At 37.8% G+C, this 13771-nt stretch overlaps 11 protein-coding genes across 11 annotated transcripts; 3 read left to right on the forward strand and 8 right to left on the reverse strand.

The window, feature by feature from the left end:
- Nucleotides 1-155: 155 nt before the first annotated feature.
- Nucleotides 156-623, reverse strand: RSO55 (Rso55p; the record flags this gene model as incomplete). Its single annotated transcript, NM_001182168.1, has 1 exon — nt 156-623. One exon carries the CDS (start codon nt 621-623, stop codon nt 156-158), a length of 468 nt encoding a protein of 155 aa, NP_013383.1.
- A 225-nt stretch (nt 624-848) lies between these two features.
- PUT7 (Put7p) lies at nt 849-1793 on the forward strand (the record flags this gene model as incomplete). The annotated part of the gene is made up of 1 exon (NM_001182170.1): nt 849-1793. The coding sequence occupies one exon, from the start codon at nt 849-851 to the stop codon at nt 1791-1793; it is 945 nt and encodes a 314-aa protein (NP_013385.1).
- A 67-nt stretch (nt 1794-1860) lies between these two features.
- ECI1 (dodecenoyl-CoA isomerase) lies at nt 1861-2703 on the reverse strand (the record flags this gene model as incomplete). The annotated part of the gene is made up of 1 exon (NM_001182171.1): nt 1861-2703. The coding sequence occupies one exon, from the start codon at nt 2701-2703 to the stop codon at nt 1861-1863; it is 843 nt and encodes a 280-aa protein (NP_013386.1).
- A 319-nt stretch (nt 2704-3022) lies between these two features.
- NNT1 (S-adenosylmethionine-dependent methyltransferase) lies at nt 3023-3808 on the forward strand (the record flags this gene model as incomplete). Its single annotated transcript, NM_001182172.1, has 1 exon — nt 3023-3808. The coding sequence occupies one exon, from the start codon at nt 3023-3025 to the stop codon at nt 3806-3808; it is 786 nt and encodes a 261-aa protein (NP_013387.1).
- Nucleotides 3809-3830: 22 nt separating this feature from the next.
- On the reverse strand, nt 3831-4001 carry YLR285C-A (uncharacterized protein; the record flags this gene model as incomplete). The annotated part of the gene is made up of 1 exon (NM_001184567.1): nt 3831-4001. The coding sequence occupies one exon, from the start codon at nt 3999-4001 to the stop codon at nt 3831-3833; it is 171 nt and encodes a 56-aa protein (NP_878130.1).
- Nucleotides 4002-4110: 109 nt separating this feature from the next.
- On the reverse strand, nt 4111-5799 carry CTS1 (chitinase; the record flags this gene model as incomplete). The annotated part of the gene is made up of 1 exon (NM_001182173.1): nt 4111-5799. The coding sequence occupies one exon, from the start codon at nt 5797-5799 to the stop codon at nt 4111-4113; it is 1689 nt and encodes a 562-aa protein (NP_013388.1).
- Nucleotides 5800-6653: 854 nt separating this feature from the next.
- YLR287C (uncharacterized protein) lies at nt 6654-7721 on the reverse strand (the record flags this gene model as incomplete). Its single annotated transcript, NM_001182174.1, has 1 exon — nt 6654-7721. The coding sequence occupies one exon, from the start codon at nt 7719-7721 to the stop codon at nt 6654-6656; it is 1068 nt and encodes a 355-aa protein (NP_013389.1).
- A 478-nt stretch (nt 7722-8199) lies between these two features.
- RPS30A (40S ribosomal protein eS30 RPS30A) lies at nt 8200-8821 on the reverse strand (the record flags this gene model as incomplete). Its single annotated transcript, NM_001182175.1, has 2 exons — nt 8200-8388; nt 8819-8821. 2 exons carry the CDS (start codon nt 8819-8821, stop codon nt 8200-8202), a joined length of 192 nt encoding a protein of 63 aa, NP_013390.1.
- A 321-nt stretch (nt 8822-9142) lies between these two features.
- On the reverse strand, nt 9143-10567 carry MEC3 (Mec3p; the record flags this gene model as incomplete). The annotated part of the gene is made up of 1 exon (NM_001182176.1): nt 9143-10567. The coding sequence occupies one exon, from the start codon at nt 10565-10567 to the stop codon at nt 9143-9145; it is 1425 nt and encodes a 474-aa protein (NP_013391.1).
- A 184-nt stretch (nt 10568-10751) lies between these two features.
- Nucleotides 10752-12689, forward strand: GUF1 (GTPase GUF1; the record flags this gene model as incomplete). The annotated part of the gene is made up of 1 exon (NM_001182177.1): nt 10752-12689. One exon carries the CDS (start codon nt 10752-10754, stop codon nt 12687-12689), a length of 1938 nt encoding a protein of 645 aa, NP_013392.1.
- Nucleotides 12690-12807: 118 nt separating this feature from the next.
- COQ11 (ubiquinone biosynthesis protein COQ11) lies at nt 12808-13641 on the reverse strand (the record flags this gene model as incomplete). Its single annotated transcript, NM_001182178.1, has 1 exon — nt 12808-13641. The coding sequence occupies one exon, from the start codon at nt 13639-13641 to the stop codon at nt 12808-12810; it is 834 nt and encodes a 277-aa protein (NP_013393.1).
- Between the last annotated feature and the right edge of the window lie 130 nt (nt 13642-13771).

Here is a 13771-nt window from a genome sequence, read left to right on the forward strand (position 1 = left end):
CAGGAGCAGGAACTATTCAATGTATTGTTGTTCCAGGGTTTTTGTTCGCAACCCACGTCTTGACCGACGGTACCCGCAGGTGAAAATTTTAGCAAAGTTACACTTTTTTTTTCATTTTTTTTTTTCTTTTCTCCTCCATCTAATTTCACCTGCGGTTACCGGCGGAATAACTCGCGCACCATTTCTCTGTCTCGGGCCTCGCGTTCCTCTTTTTCGACTCGAGCGGCCTCTTCACGCTGCTCGTACTTCGCGACGCTGCGCCGGCGCTGCGAGCGTTTCTGTTGACGGTGCCACTGTAGAAGCGCCTCCTCTCTGGACGGCATCGTGTCGTACGACGCCGCAAGTTCGCGCGCGAGCTTAAGCCGGGCAAGCTTTCGATTTTGCTCACGTGACCGCGTTTCTTGGCACTCGACAACGATCCCAGTGGGTTCATGCCGTAGTTGTACCTTAGAATTACACTTATTAATCTTTTGGCCACCGGGCCCTCTGCCGCCATGAAGGAATTTCTCAGTGCATTGTGCTTCCATCTCTGGCGTGAACTTTGGTCGCGGTGGTAGCTTGTTCTTTTTAATCAGCAGCACTGCGGCACTGCTGATTGACCTCTTACTCGCTCCCCTCATCATAGTTTACTAGTCTCGGATTCTTCTGCGCTTTTTCCAGGGTCGCATAGCTTGTAGGTTGGTAGCATAGACTTATATATAAACTCATATCCGTTCTAGGAACGTATAGCGCGCTATGGTAGTCCGGGGAAAATGCACAGTTTAGTTAAGTGTATAGTAATTTTATCGATAAAGGAAGAATGGAAGAGGTTTATGTATACATGTAAACTCTGAACATCTAATAGACTAATGATGCGGTTAATACGTACATTGCCGCTTCGATGCTTCAAAACTAGAATACGGCGGCAAGGCTCGTTGTTGTGTTTGCGGTGCTTTAGTTCGTATTCAAAACCACTTTTGCAGAAATCAATGTCATTGAAAAATATCCAGTTATCAGACCTATCCTCATCGCCATTATCCAAGAACAAGGAGAAGCAGGAGAAGCCAGAGAAGGAAAACGAAGGAAAGCACTCCATTGGCCTGTTAGACAGATTTTCAGAGGACTTTATTACTCAGGGCAATGGATTGAAACCTACTACTTCACAAAATCAATTGGATACTATAAAGTTTTATCAAATGCTTCGTGAAAGAGGCAATTTTTCCGATGAACAATGTAAAATTATCATAGCTCTATTGTTGCAACTACTAAATGATCAGTTTTATTCCTGTTACAATGATTTGTTCTTAAGGGATATGGAGCTGAATAAACAATCACATTTGTTCAGCTCGCTAGAAACAGAATTGAAATTCGCAATTCAAAACTCTAGAGACACGCAACTAAATGAGCACCACTTGCAATTATTAAAACTCAAGAGAGAACTTAACTCAATCCATGATGAACTGAATGAAATCATAATAGATCTTTTGCAAAAGGACGCTAAATTAGAATTTAACAATCAAAAATTAGAAAACACCCTTTTGTATCGACAATTAAACCTGAAATTGAACGACTGTTCTAACAAGATTCAAACCAAGATACTGGGGGATATCAGGTCACATATCGAAAATTTAAGATGGCAGACAACCAGAAGCGGTCTTTTGGTAATATTAGTCCTTGTTTGTTCGATTATGATCGGTGTAAGCGCATCTAAGAAGGAACGCCCAGGTTTACAGGAACCTGAGGAACCTGAAATTTTAGCACCAAAGGAAGACATTGATACTACCTTCCCTCAAGATCAACATGATATAGATTAATTAGCATACATATTGTCTGTACATAAGTATATTGTGTGTGCGTTTTGTTTCACTGAGAAAGCGGACGTCATAAACGATGCTTCCTTTGTTTCGAGCCCAGCTGCCTAAATCTTTTTAAGGGCTCTCCATCTACCCAATACTTGAGAGATTCATTTACTTCCACTGAGTTAGCCTTATTGAATGCATCGATGTGGTTCGATTTCAGCAATTTTTTCATCCCTAAGCAACTGGGCAGGTATAGCCCTTTCACTTTCTCCCTCAATTCTTCTAAGACCTTTGCATTGAACGCTTCAGCGTTTGAAGATGGCATGTTAAAATTCTTGCTTATAAATCCGTTCTCGCACATTATATCGTACTTGAATGGTTTGTTGAACATGAGGCATTCATACGTCGTATTTGTGCCAAACTTCAATGGCAAAGAGACCGTTGTACCACCTTCGGTAATTAGTCCTAAGTTAGCAAAGGGGTATAGCAAATAAACCTTGTCATTTATACTGTACACAATGTCACATAACGCTACCAGTGCCGCGCTCAACCCTATTGCTGGTCCATTCAAACAGCAAATTAAAACTTTGGAATGCTTGATGAAGGCATCAGTGACATAAACATTTCTAGCGACAAAATTTGACACCCACTTGCTTGTTTCCGAAGGATATTTATTGGTATCATCCCCTTGGGCTTTTGCAATACCCTTGAAATCAGCACCACTGGAAAAAAATCTACCACTGCTTTGTATAATTGTAAAATATACATCACGATTTCTGTCCGCTAGTTCTAGTAACTCTCCTAAATAAATATAGTCTTCACCTTCTAGTGCATTCAAATTGTCAGGGTTCATTAAGTGAATAATGAAGAATGGTCCTTCAATACGATAACTGATTTTCTCATTTTGCCTAATTTCTTGCGACATATTGTTCTTCCTTCCTTTACTGTGCGAGCAATTTGTGCCATACACTCCAATTATCTATCCATATGTTCATCTTTCAGTTCTTATATATAGTGCTTCACTTTTATTAACCGCTCTTGGGGTAAAAGAGAAACGGTCACTGCTACAGCCTTTCGGAATAATATTTCTTATGCCCGTCGCCAATTTCAGATTCTTTCCTTCGTGCCGCATTTATTTTATTTTTCAAAATGACGAGAAGTTAAAATCTAAAATCAGGAAAAAGAACAGTTGCAGATGACGAAATACTTCGAGCATTATCGCAATAAATAAGGCGTGTAAACGTATGTCAGATATAGAATCATTGGGAGAGGCAGCAGGTTTATTTGAGGAGCCAGAGGATTTTCTTCCTCCTCCACCAAAACCTCATTTTGCAGAATATCAAAGGTCACACATCACAAAAGAGTCCAAATCAGATGTTAAAGACATCAAACTCCGTCTCGTTGGAACGTCACCACTTTGGGGTCATCTCTTGTGGAATGCAGGAATATACACCGCAAATCACTTGGATTCTCATCCAGAATTAATAAAGGGGAAGACTGTTTTAGAATTGGGTGCTGCTGCTGCTTTACCTTCCGTTATTTGTGCTTTGAATGGGGCTCAAATGGTTGTTTCAACTGATTATCCAGATCCTGATTTAATGCAGAACATCGATTATAATATAAAGTCTAACGTTCCTGAAGATTTTAATAATGTCAGTACGGAGGGTTATATTTGGGGAAACGATTATTCTCCATTGTTGGCACATATCGAAAAAATAGGTAACAATAATGGAAAGTTTGACTTAATCATTTTAAGTGATTTAGTCTTCAATCATACGGAACATCACAAATTACTTCAAACAACAAAGGATTTATTAGCTGAGAAAGGTCAGGCGTTGGTAGTATTTTCACCGCATAGACCAAAATTGTTGGAGAAGGATTTAGAATTCTTCGAATTGGCTAAGAACGAGTTCCATTTGGTTCCTCAGCTAATTGAAATGGTTAATTGGAAACCGATGTTTGACGAAGACGAGGAAACAATCGAAGTCAGATCTCGTGTTTATGCGTACTATTTAACACATGAAAAGTAGTAAGTGGGCGGAATTGGCATTCTCAACAATCATTTTTATGTTTGTAAACCAGTGTCCTTTGATATGTAACAATTAAATAAAATAAGTCATGATGGGGCACGAATTCGCAAAATGGTAGAAACACAGTAAATCGAAGAAAATTAAATAATTCGTTATAGATATAAAGTAGTCGATTATAAAAACGTAAAAACATGAAGGCAGGGTACCTTGACGAAATAAAAGAGAGGCGGTGAGATGAGGTGAAAAATAAAGAATATTGCAAAAAAAAATATTCGGACTCTATGAATCAATCTCTAATAACTTTAAAAGTAATTGCTTTCCAAATAAGAGAAATTACATTGGGTATAGACTGAGTCGCCGGAGTCATAAGCATAACATGTGGTTCCAGAAGCACATTCCATGTAAACCCAAGCGCTATGATCACAAACGGCGAACTTCCCATCAGCAGAGCATGCAATTTCACCTTCAGTACAGGTAGATTTACCGTTCAATTTACCAGCCGCATATTGAGCATTCAATTCTTTAGCCAATGTACGAGCTGTACTGTCTGAGCTTGTACTACCTGAGCTTGTACTACCTGAGCTTGTACTGGTCGTTGTTGGGGAAAGCGTACTAGTAGTAGCTGTCTGTAGGGAAACGACAGAAGAACTCTTCGTTGCTGGCGAAAGAGTACTAGTGATAGCTGTTTGAATTGGGGCCGAAGAAACTATGCTAGTAGTAGTTGTTTGAGGGGTCACCAAGGCAGCACTGGTTATTTGGGAAGATAGAGTAGTTTTCATACTTGTGATAGCAACTGAATTTAAAGTGCTCTCTGTTGTGGTGGTACCTAGACTAGATTTTGTCTTGGTGCTACTCGTCAATGTTTTTGTAGTTTGAGTAATTGATGTTTTGATAGCGCTGCTTGCAGTTGGAGATAAAGTAACTTTGCTTTTACTTTGTGTAGATGTCGTAGATTGTGTGGTCTTTTTCTGAGAAGTTGAAGCAGATGAAGTTGAAGCAGATGAAGTTGAGGCTGCTGAGGTTTTTGAGGTGGCAACTGTAGTAGTGGCGGTCTGGCTAGCACTTGTTAGCAAATTCTTCAAAATCTCAACATATGGTTCACCATTTAGCTCGTTGGAAAAGGCTTGAGATGCATCCCATAACGCAATACCACCAAAAGAACTTGAAGAGGCAATATCTGCAATAGTTGATTCCAATAAAGAAGTGTCAGAAATATAACCAGAGCCAGCAGCAGAAGCAGAACCAGGTAAACCTAAGAACAGTTTGATATTTTTATTTGGGGATACAGTTTGAGCATAGGTTAACCAAGTATCCCAATTGAATTGACCACTCACACTGCAGTAATTATTGTAAAATTGGATGAACGCAAAATCAATGTCTGCATTTTCCAACAAGTCACCAACAGAAGCATCCGGGTATGGACATTGTGGTGCGGCAGAAAGGTAATATTGCTTTGTACCTTCGGCAAACAAAGTTCTTAACTTGGTAGCTAACGCACTATAGCCTACTTCGTTGTTGTTTTCAATATCAAAATCAAAACCATCAACGACTGCTGAGTCAAATGGTCTCTCACTGGCACCTGTACCTTCACCGAAAGTATCCCATAAAGTTTGTGCAAAAGTTTCCGCTTGAGAATCATCTGAAAAGAGGTAGCTACCAGATGCACCACCTAATGATAATAGAACTTTCTTTCCTAGGGACTGGCAAGTTTCAATATCTTCAGCAATCTGGGTGCAGTGAAGTAAGCCATCAGAAAAAGTATCAGAGCATGCGTTGGCAAAGTTCAAACCAAGGGTTGGAAATTGGTTCAAGAAAGATAATAGGAAAATATCAGCATCAGAAGATTCACAGTAAGTAGCTAAGGATTCTTGCGTTCCTGCTGAGTTTTGACCCCAATAAACAGCAATATTTGTGTTAGCAGACCTATCAAAGGCATCGGTTGGCAGTAGTAAGAATTGTGTGAATAGAAGAATGATGTAAAGGAGTGACATTCTATTATTAATTATTTTATATTTAAATTAGAATTTCAATGTATTGGAAAAAGAGTGGTTTTAAAAAAGGTAGGTTGTGAAACGAGCGACAGTTATTATTTTTGGATATAAAAAGGTTCAAAGGAATGACAGGTTTATTTTTTTTATGTTATTGAGTCTTAAATGAGTGAAAGATCTTCAATGTTATGAAAAAACTTGACTGATATAATCTTAATGTAATGTATTGTTGTTGTCCATTCTATAAATTATACAAGGAAAGGTAAGTGAGACGTTTTTCCTCCATCCAAGGACCTAATACCTGCATCTTTTTATATCTTTGACCAATGCCTATGAAGCCAAATACTTCCGTCCATATTAGTTTTTTTTTGTTCCTTGAATCCTGCACCGAACCATCGAGGGGCTTAGTTCTTACACCAATGCTAATGTTTACTCAACATCTGAAACACATAAACAAATAAACAAACACCAAACATTGCACGTTAGAAACTCATATTTACTCGCACATATCTGTTAAGGCGAGGCTGGTTATTTTTTCAAGGGACCAGCATTTCCAATTTTTCACCAGCGGCAAAGAAAAATACCAACAAGCAGGAATCACACCCACGCATCTCATTTTGCGTTACTATGACAACTACAAAATTTGAATTTGTTAACGAGAATGACGTATATAAGTTCGATTTTGTTGAGGATATCCCACATATTCCCACCAACCAACCACTATATTAATGGACATGGTTTTTGCCGTGACCGTGGATCTCGCAGCTACACAATGATATCTCTTGTATCCGTTTTAGCATGAATTTCTAAACAAGACTGATTATATACCATGCACTGTAACATTCAGAGAAAATATACTAAAACAATTCATTGAATTTTATCTCCCATGTGTCAATCCATTTCTTTCTTTTTGGATCACCTTCATATAGTTTACTCATTTGGATAAGAACTTTTTTAGTTACTGCAACTAATGCAGCCTGTTCTTCTTTTACCTCCTCATTGGTAAAGTTCTTCGGCTCAAATTGTACAGTGGATACCACTTCATCCAAAAGTAACTGTATTTCCTTCAGATATGTATGTATACTGTCTAAAGTTTCTGCTTGATTCCTCTTAGGAGTAAAATCTTTTGACACCAGAGTTTTCCTGAAAGTTGATACAAGTAATTTGATTAGCTTTATCTTCCTCGTAAACCCATCGAAAAACAACTTTATATTTTCATAGACCTTTTCCTGGTCAAATTCCTCTTTCTGTGAATCAGATTCGGATTCTGAATCCTCAAAATCCAAAAATATATCGTCCGAGTTTGCTGAAAAATCGGGTTCCTCAAGCCACTCTTTTATTTCATTCATTGTATCGTCCATTATGGCCACATTATCTTTTAAGATGTTTGCTAGGATCCCATAAGGTCCAGCCTTGGAACAATTAGAGAGAGAATCGCACGCATTGAATATTTTACCAACTGAGGTTAACCTTTCTTTGTCTAGAGATGCATTTTCGTCATTTTTCAATCTTTCTTGTAATTCGGCAATGAAATCTCTCAAGCCATCGAGCAATTGTAGCGTACTTTCATCCAGTTGGTCTGTAAAGTATTTGGGGCAATCCTTGTTATTGTAAAACAAAGGGAATAAACTTAGTAAGTAGAATAATGGCCTACTAAAATTTTGGATTTCGGTAATCACAACTTTATGATTGTTATCAAAAGTTCCTGGCTTGCAAACAATACCTATTTTTGTGCAATGTGCCTTCAATACAGAGGCTAATTTGTCTAGTTCCTTAGTTGGGGTGGAACCTTGTAGTTTGGTAGTAGAGGAGATTTTACGCAAGTCTTCCGGCTTTTTGTATGGCACTAAAAACTGTTCATCTATAGAATTCAGCAGTTCCAATAATTTGACGTCATCCTTTCTATCACTGCTTCCAGTAGACATTATTGTATAACTGGTATTTCTCTTATAAAGTTTATAATAGGCGTCTCTGGTGATGCTTGTTGACCTCAATGGATTTTGTTAAAAGGAGGCTTCATGTCATCGTCAAGATCATTGCAGTTTTTTTCTAGTTTTTTTTTTTTCATTGCCACATTATGAAGCGCCCATTCAAAAACAACTAGAAAAACGTTTGCCAACCCTAGGTACGGCAAGATCCTCCTTATTAATAAAAGCATCACACCAAGACAGCAAAGAAGTAAATCGATAATATGAATAGCATAATTTTGCGAAGTTAAAGTCCTAAAGAAATAATTTATAGTTAACACTACTTACATAATTTCAATACTGCTTTATATTTAAAGTAAAAAACGCATAACGGAAATACAAATACAAGTCAAAAACTATCTTGAAGTAAAGATGGCATGACTGCTATTTTGTTTCTTGTTACTTTTAAGCTCCTTTTCCACAACTGTTAATTTTCTTATTGGACGGATGGACCTGGGTTCATTCTTCTCTTACCGTTAACCAAGGTAACGTTAACGAATCTTCTGGTGTACAATAATCTTTTGTAAGCACGACCCTTAGGCTTCTTTGGCTTTTCGGTTTTTTCAACCTTTGGTGTTTGAGACTTGACTTTACCAGCACGAGCTAGAGAACCATGAACTTTAGCCTAAATAAATAATATTAATATTAAAAATTAATGACCATGTTAGTATAGTGAATTTTTGAATTATTTGGCGTATCAGCAAGGATGCTAAAAATAAACTTCACTCTGCTATTTTCTCAAAGCCTTTTTAACTCTCCGTCAAAAAATGTTGTTATTAAACTCGACATTATGTTAAGTCCACGCTGTTGCCCTCGAAAAATCTGTGTCAAGCAATTACGTTTTTGATGTAACAGAACTCAAATTTAAAAAGTTTCCTATCATATTCTCAGGGTGGAGCCAGTTTAAAGATATATTGCGTTTTATTTCTTTTTCTGCGGTATATATAGATATGAAACACCAGTAATATATTCAAATTAGCTATTTCTTGTTATTCATTCCTCGCTGAAACGTCCATTTTTTTCATATTTTAAAATCCTAATGAGGCATTACGTACCATATTTGCGTAGTTTTTGTATGGGGATATGGAAGATTATTACAGTGGCAAATTTAATGTGCAGTTCATGTAGCCTTTAAAATGCAACATACCGTTCGTAAGGCTGTTTTGTTCTATCTATTTTTTCTGAGGTTTCCGACAACCTCACGACATTTTTTTTTTTCGAACGGAAAAAAGAAAAGCAGTTAGTATGTAAAGCACGGATTTTTTTATACATATGTACGGATGTGATAGTCTGCAACTCTGCAACTCTGCAGTTCTCAGCCATGTCAGATTTAAAGAGTTTCCTTAGCAACGTAGCAAAGAAATGTACCGCTGTAGGGTTTACAAGCCCTTCGATCTTGCTATATAATATATGATTTGTCCTCTTTCCCTTGGTTTTTCCACATCTTCGCTATCTTCCAAGCTACCACGATCCAACGAACAGTGGAATACGCAGGATTCGTCGTGAGAAATCGCCAAAACAACTTCTTCAAATGCAGCGTATAACTTGGAACACACCTTCCAATCTTTGCAACGGATGATTACTTCATGTGTGGACGAACTTTCCTGTTCAGCCTTTTCCACCATAACGGATATGTCATTAAATTCAGTATCACCGCTAGTATCAGCTGTGTAAATGTTTCCCCGCGTATCTGCGATCGAGCTATCCTCAATTCTTAATAAATCTTCATCGTAGCGGATATTTTCTTCCATCTCTCGATCTCTAGTATTGGTATATAGTGAAGACATCGGTTTATCCGCTTCGATAATCGGAAGAGATCCTTCCTCCTGCCGGCCGTCTGTGTCGATGTGCTGGTTTTGGGAAGGATTGTCAGTGAGCCCTTCTTGGCGTTGTATCACAGAGTCTAAGGGTCCATTCCAGCATATTTCCAAATGCCAATCTAATTCATTCACAATTATCTTAAGTTCTACATCATCACCTTCATTTCCATGCTCCTTTTTTTTGACTCCCATTAAATGAATGTGGTTGACATTACTGTACCGTTCAACACGTCTAATAAACCCGTGGAAGGCGGAGCCAAACTCGCCCGATATTGGTGGCAGCTTGTACATCATCAGTTGAATATAGTTAATCATTGGCTCTTGTATTCGCGTATCTTGTGCTCGGAATAATAGTTTGACAGGTACTTTGAACGAATGCATGATAACCTTATTGCTTGCGAGTAGATTTCCTGTGCCTACTGTGGTTGGTAAACCATTGTGCTCATCCACTCCCCCATTCATAACTATAGCGTCATTTGGGCCGCTAGTATGTACAATTTCTTCGAATGTTATACCTAGAGCACAAATGGGGTTCGGTTTTGAGGTTGTATCTACGCCTCCTGCTGTTCCTCCTGAAAGTGTTCCGTTATTTGTATTCCATTCTGGCATTGACTGTAGTTTTATAGTCATATTAGAGGAAGATCCTTGGTTCATTACTCGATCATACCTTTTAAACACACTCAATAAAGAATCACAATTACACTCCATTGTTATTGTATTGAGCTCGCGAGCTGATATAACTGTATATAATCTGAATACATCATGAGGAATGGTACACCAAAGCTGACCAGTATCCCCTCGTAATATTGTACCGTTGTTACTGCTGTTGAGTGATGATTTTGGAGTGGATATTATTGTCAATCTTTCACTATTAAATCTTAAGATAGCCGTCTTTCGTAGCGAAGCAACTGTATTGATAGTAGTTCTTAGCAATTTATAATCATCAGGTGCTTCACAACCATTTACTATCAATTTTAATTTCATTTAACTGAATTAAGACACACCTTTTGTCTTCTTTTTTCTCTCATCATCTCCGTATGTTTATGTTGCTATTTTGATGTAAATAAAAAAGTTGAATAATAGACGAGGGCAAGTATAACTCGCCTATATTTGTAGCCGCAACCATTGAAAAAGAGCCATGAATATGGGAAACTAGTTGCACATAAAAATGCTGAAATTTAGAATTAGGCCAGTGAGACATATACGGTGTTATAAACGACACGCATATTTCTTACGATATAACCATACGACTACCCCTGCACAGAAGTTACAAGCACAGATCGAGCAAATACCTCTCGAAAATTACAGAAATTTCTCTATAGTTGCCCATGTTGACCATGGGAAGTCAACCTTAAGTGACAGACTGCTGGAAATAACGCATGTCATCGATCCCAATGCGAGAAATAAACAAGTTTTGGATAAATTGGAAGTCGAAAGAGAAAGAGGTATTACTATAAAGGCGCAAACATGTTCGATGTTTTATAAAGATAAGAGGACCGGAAAAAACTATCTTTTACATTTAATTGACACGCCAGGACATGTGGACTTCAGAGGTGAAGTTTCACGGTCATATGCGTCTTGTGGGGGAGCAATTCTTTTGGTTGATGCATCACAAGGCATACAAGCACAGACGGTTGCTAATTTTTATTTAGCCTTCAGTTTAGGATTGAAATTAATTCCAGTAATAAACAAAATTGATCTAAATTTTACAGATGTTAAACAGGTAAAGGATCAGATAGTGAATAACTTTGAGCTCCCCGAGGAAGATATAATCGGAGTAAGTGCTAAAACAGGATTAAATGTAGAGGAACTGTTACTACCGGCTATAATTGATCGTATACCACCACCAACGGGGAGGCCTGATAAACCCTTCAGAGCATTATTAGTGGATTCTTGGTACGACGCATACTTAGGAGCGGTTCTTCTAGTGAATATTGTTGATGGTTCTGTACGTAAAAATGACAAGGTTATTTGTGCTCAGACAAAAGAAAAATACGAAGTCAAAGATATTGGAATCATGTATCCTGACAGAACCTCTACAGGTACGCTAAAGACAGGACAGGTTGGCTATCTAGTGCTGGGAATGAAGGATTCTAAAGAAGCAAAAATTGGAGATACTATAATGCATTTAAGTAAAGTAAATGAAACGGAAGTACTTCCCGGATTTGAAGAACAAAAACCCATGGTATTTGTGGGTGCTTTCCCGGCTGATGGGATTGAATTCAAAGCCATGGATGATGATATGAGTAGACTTGTCCTCAACGATAGGTCAGTTACTTTGGAACGTGAGACCTCCAATGCTTTGGGTCAAGGTTGGAGATTGGGCTTTTTAGGATCTTTACATGCATCTGTTTTTCGTGAACGACTAGAAAAAGAGTATGGTTCGAAATTGATCATTACTCAACCCACAGTTCCTTATTTGGTGGAGTTTACCGATGGTAAGAAAAAGCTTATAACAAATCCGGATGAGTTTCCAGACGGAGCAACAAAGAGGGTGAACGTTGCTGCTTTCCATGAACCGTTTATAGAGGCAGTTATGACATTGCCCCAGGAATATTTAGGTAGTGTCATACGCTTATGCGATAGTAATAGAGGAGAACAAATTGATATAACATACCTAAACACCAATGGACAAGTGATGTTAAAATATTACCTTCCGCTATCGCATCTAGTTGATGACTTTTTTGGTAAATTAAAATCGGTGTCCAGAGGATTTGCCTCTTTAGATTATGAGGATGCTGGCTATAGAATTTCTGATGTTGTAAAACTGCAACTCTTGGTTAATGGAAATGCGATTGATGCCTTGTCAAGAGTACTTCATAAATCGGAAGTAGAGAGAGTGGGTAGAGAATGGGTGAAGAAGTTTAAAGAGTATGTTAAATCACAATTATATGAGGTCGTTATACAGGCCCGAGCTAATAACAAGATAATAGCTAGAGAAACAATTAAGGCAAGAAGAAAAGATGTTCTCCAAAAGCTGCATGCTTCTGATGTCTCACGAAGGAAAAAACTTTTGGCGAAACAGAAAGAGGGTAAAAAGCATATGAAAACTGTAGGTAATATTCAAATCAACCAAGAGGCATATCAGGCTTTTTTGCGCCGTTAGCATTGCATATTATTGTTATTACCATTTTAAAATTATACCAAGCTGTATATAGTTAAGTACTTTTCATTTGTAAATAAAAGAGAAAAATAGATTAATAAATATAATAATGGCATAATCATTATGCTTTAAGTATTTCCTCAAGTGTAACTACCCCTTTAAAATCTGGGTTTTCGATATTTTTCAGGACGGATTTGCTTACCTGCTGAGTGGATACTGTTGGCCTAATCAAGTCGTTCAAAAGCTGCAGCTTATTTCTCAATAGAAATTTGTTACCGCAGTAAAGTAGTTCAAGTGCAGTATGAATAAAAGACCGTGGTCCAATTGCATTTCTGTGCTCATCGAACATAAAACCGGGTCTCACAATAATAGGCCTGAAATATCTCTGCATTTTTTCTAGTTCAATCTCCGCCTCTCTTTTCGAATTAATATAGCCACTAGGAATCAATGGGAAACCTTTATCGGCGGAAATATACGTAAAAGATCTTTGATTTGCTTTTTCTTGCTCCTTTTTGCTTTTCTTTAGGATTTTTTGTTTAAATGTATCTGCCAAAATAATAGCACTTTGCTTATTCATCATTTCATAAGTAAAATAAGGACTGCTTTTTTTTAAAGGATTTGGACCTGCACCAAAAGATAGAAGGCGTGATTTTGAATCATATGTAGGGGATTTGGATAGAGTTTGCTTATAATTTTCATTTTCTAGGAGGATTCCCAAAGAATGAACTACGTTAGTAGCATTATTCAATAATTCATGGTAAGAATCAGGCTTAAAAATGTCAGCAGCGGTCCATTGGACCTCCTGCATCCATTGCTTATCATTTAATTCATTGCTATGAGGAGCTTTACCGGACCTTGACACAGAAACGACTTGGTAGCCCGAAGTCACTGCTTCTTGACAAATTCTTTTACCTAAAAATCCATTGCCTCCAAAAACTATAAGCTTTGGTATCATTTTCTACTTCAGTTCAAGCTTTAGCTGTATTTTTGTATACGATACATATTTCCCTTATTTTTTTATTTTTTCAATGTTTTCCTGTTTTTCTATTATGCAAAAGCGACAAGATGGCATTACGAGGAGACAC

This window comes from Saccharomyces cerevisiae, chromosome XII (genome assembly GCF_000146045.2).
Source record: "Saccharomyces cerevisiae S288C chromosome XII, complete sequence".
NCBI classification, from domain to species: Eukaryota; Fungi; Ascomycota; class Saccharomycetes; order Saccharomycetales; family Saccharomycetaceae; genus Saccharomyces; species Saccharomyces cerevisiae.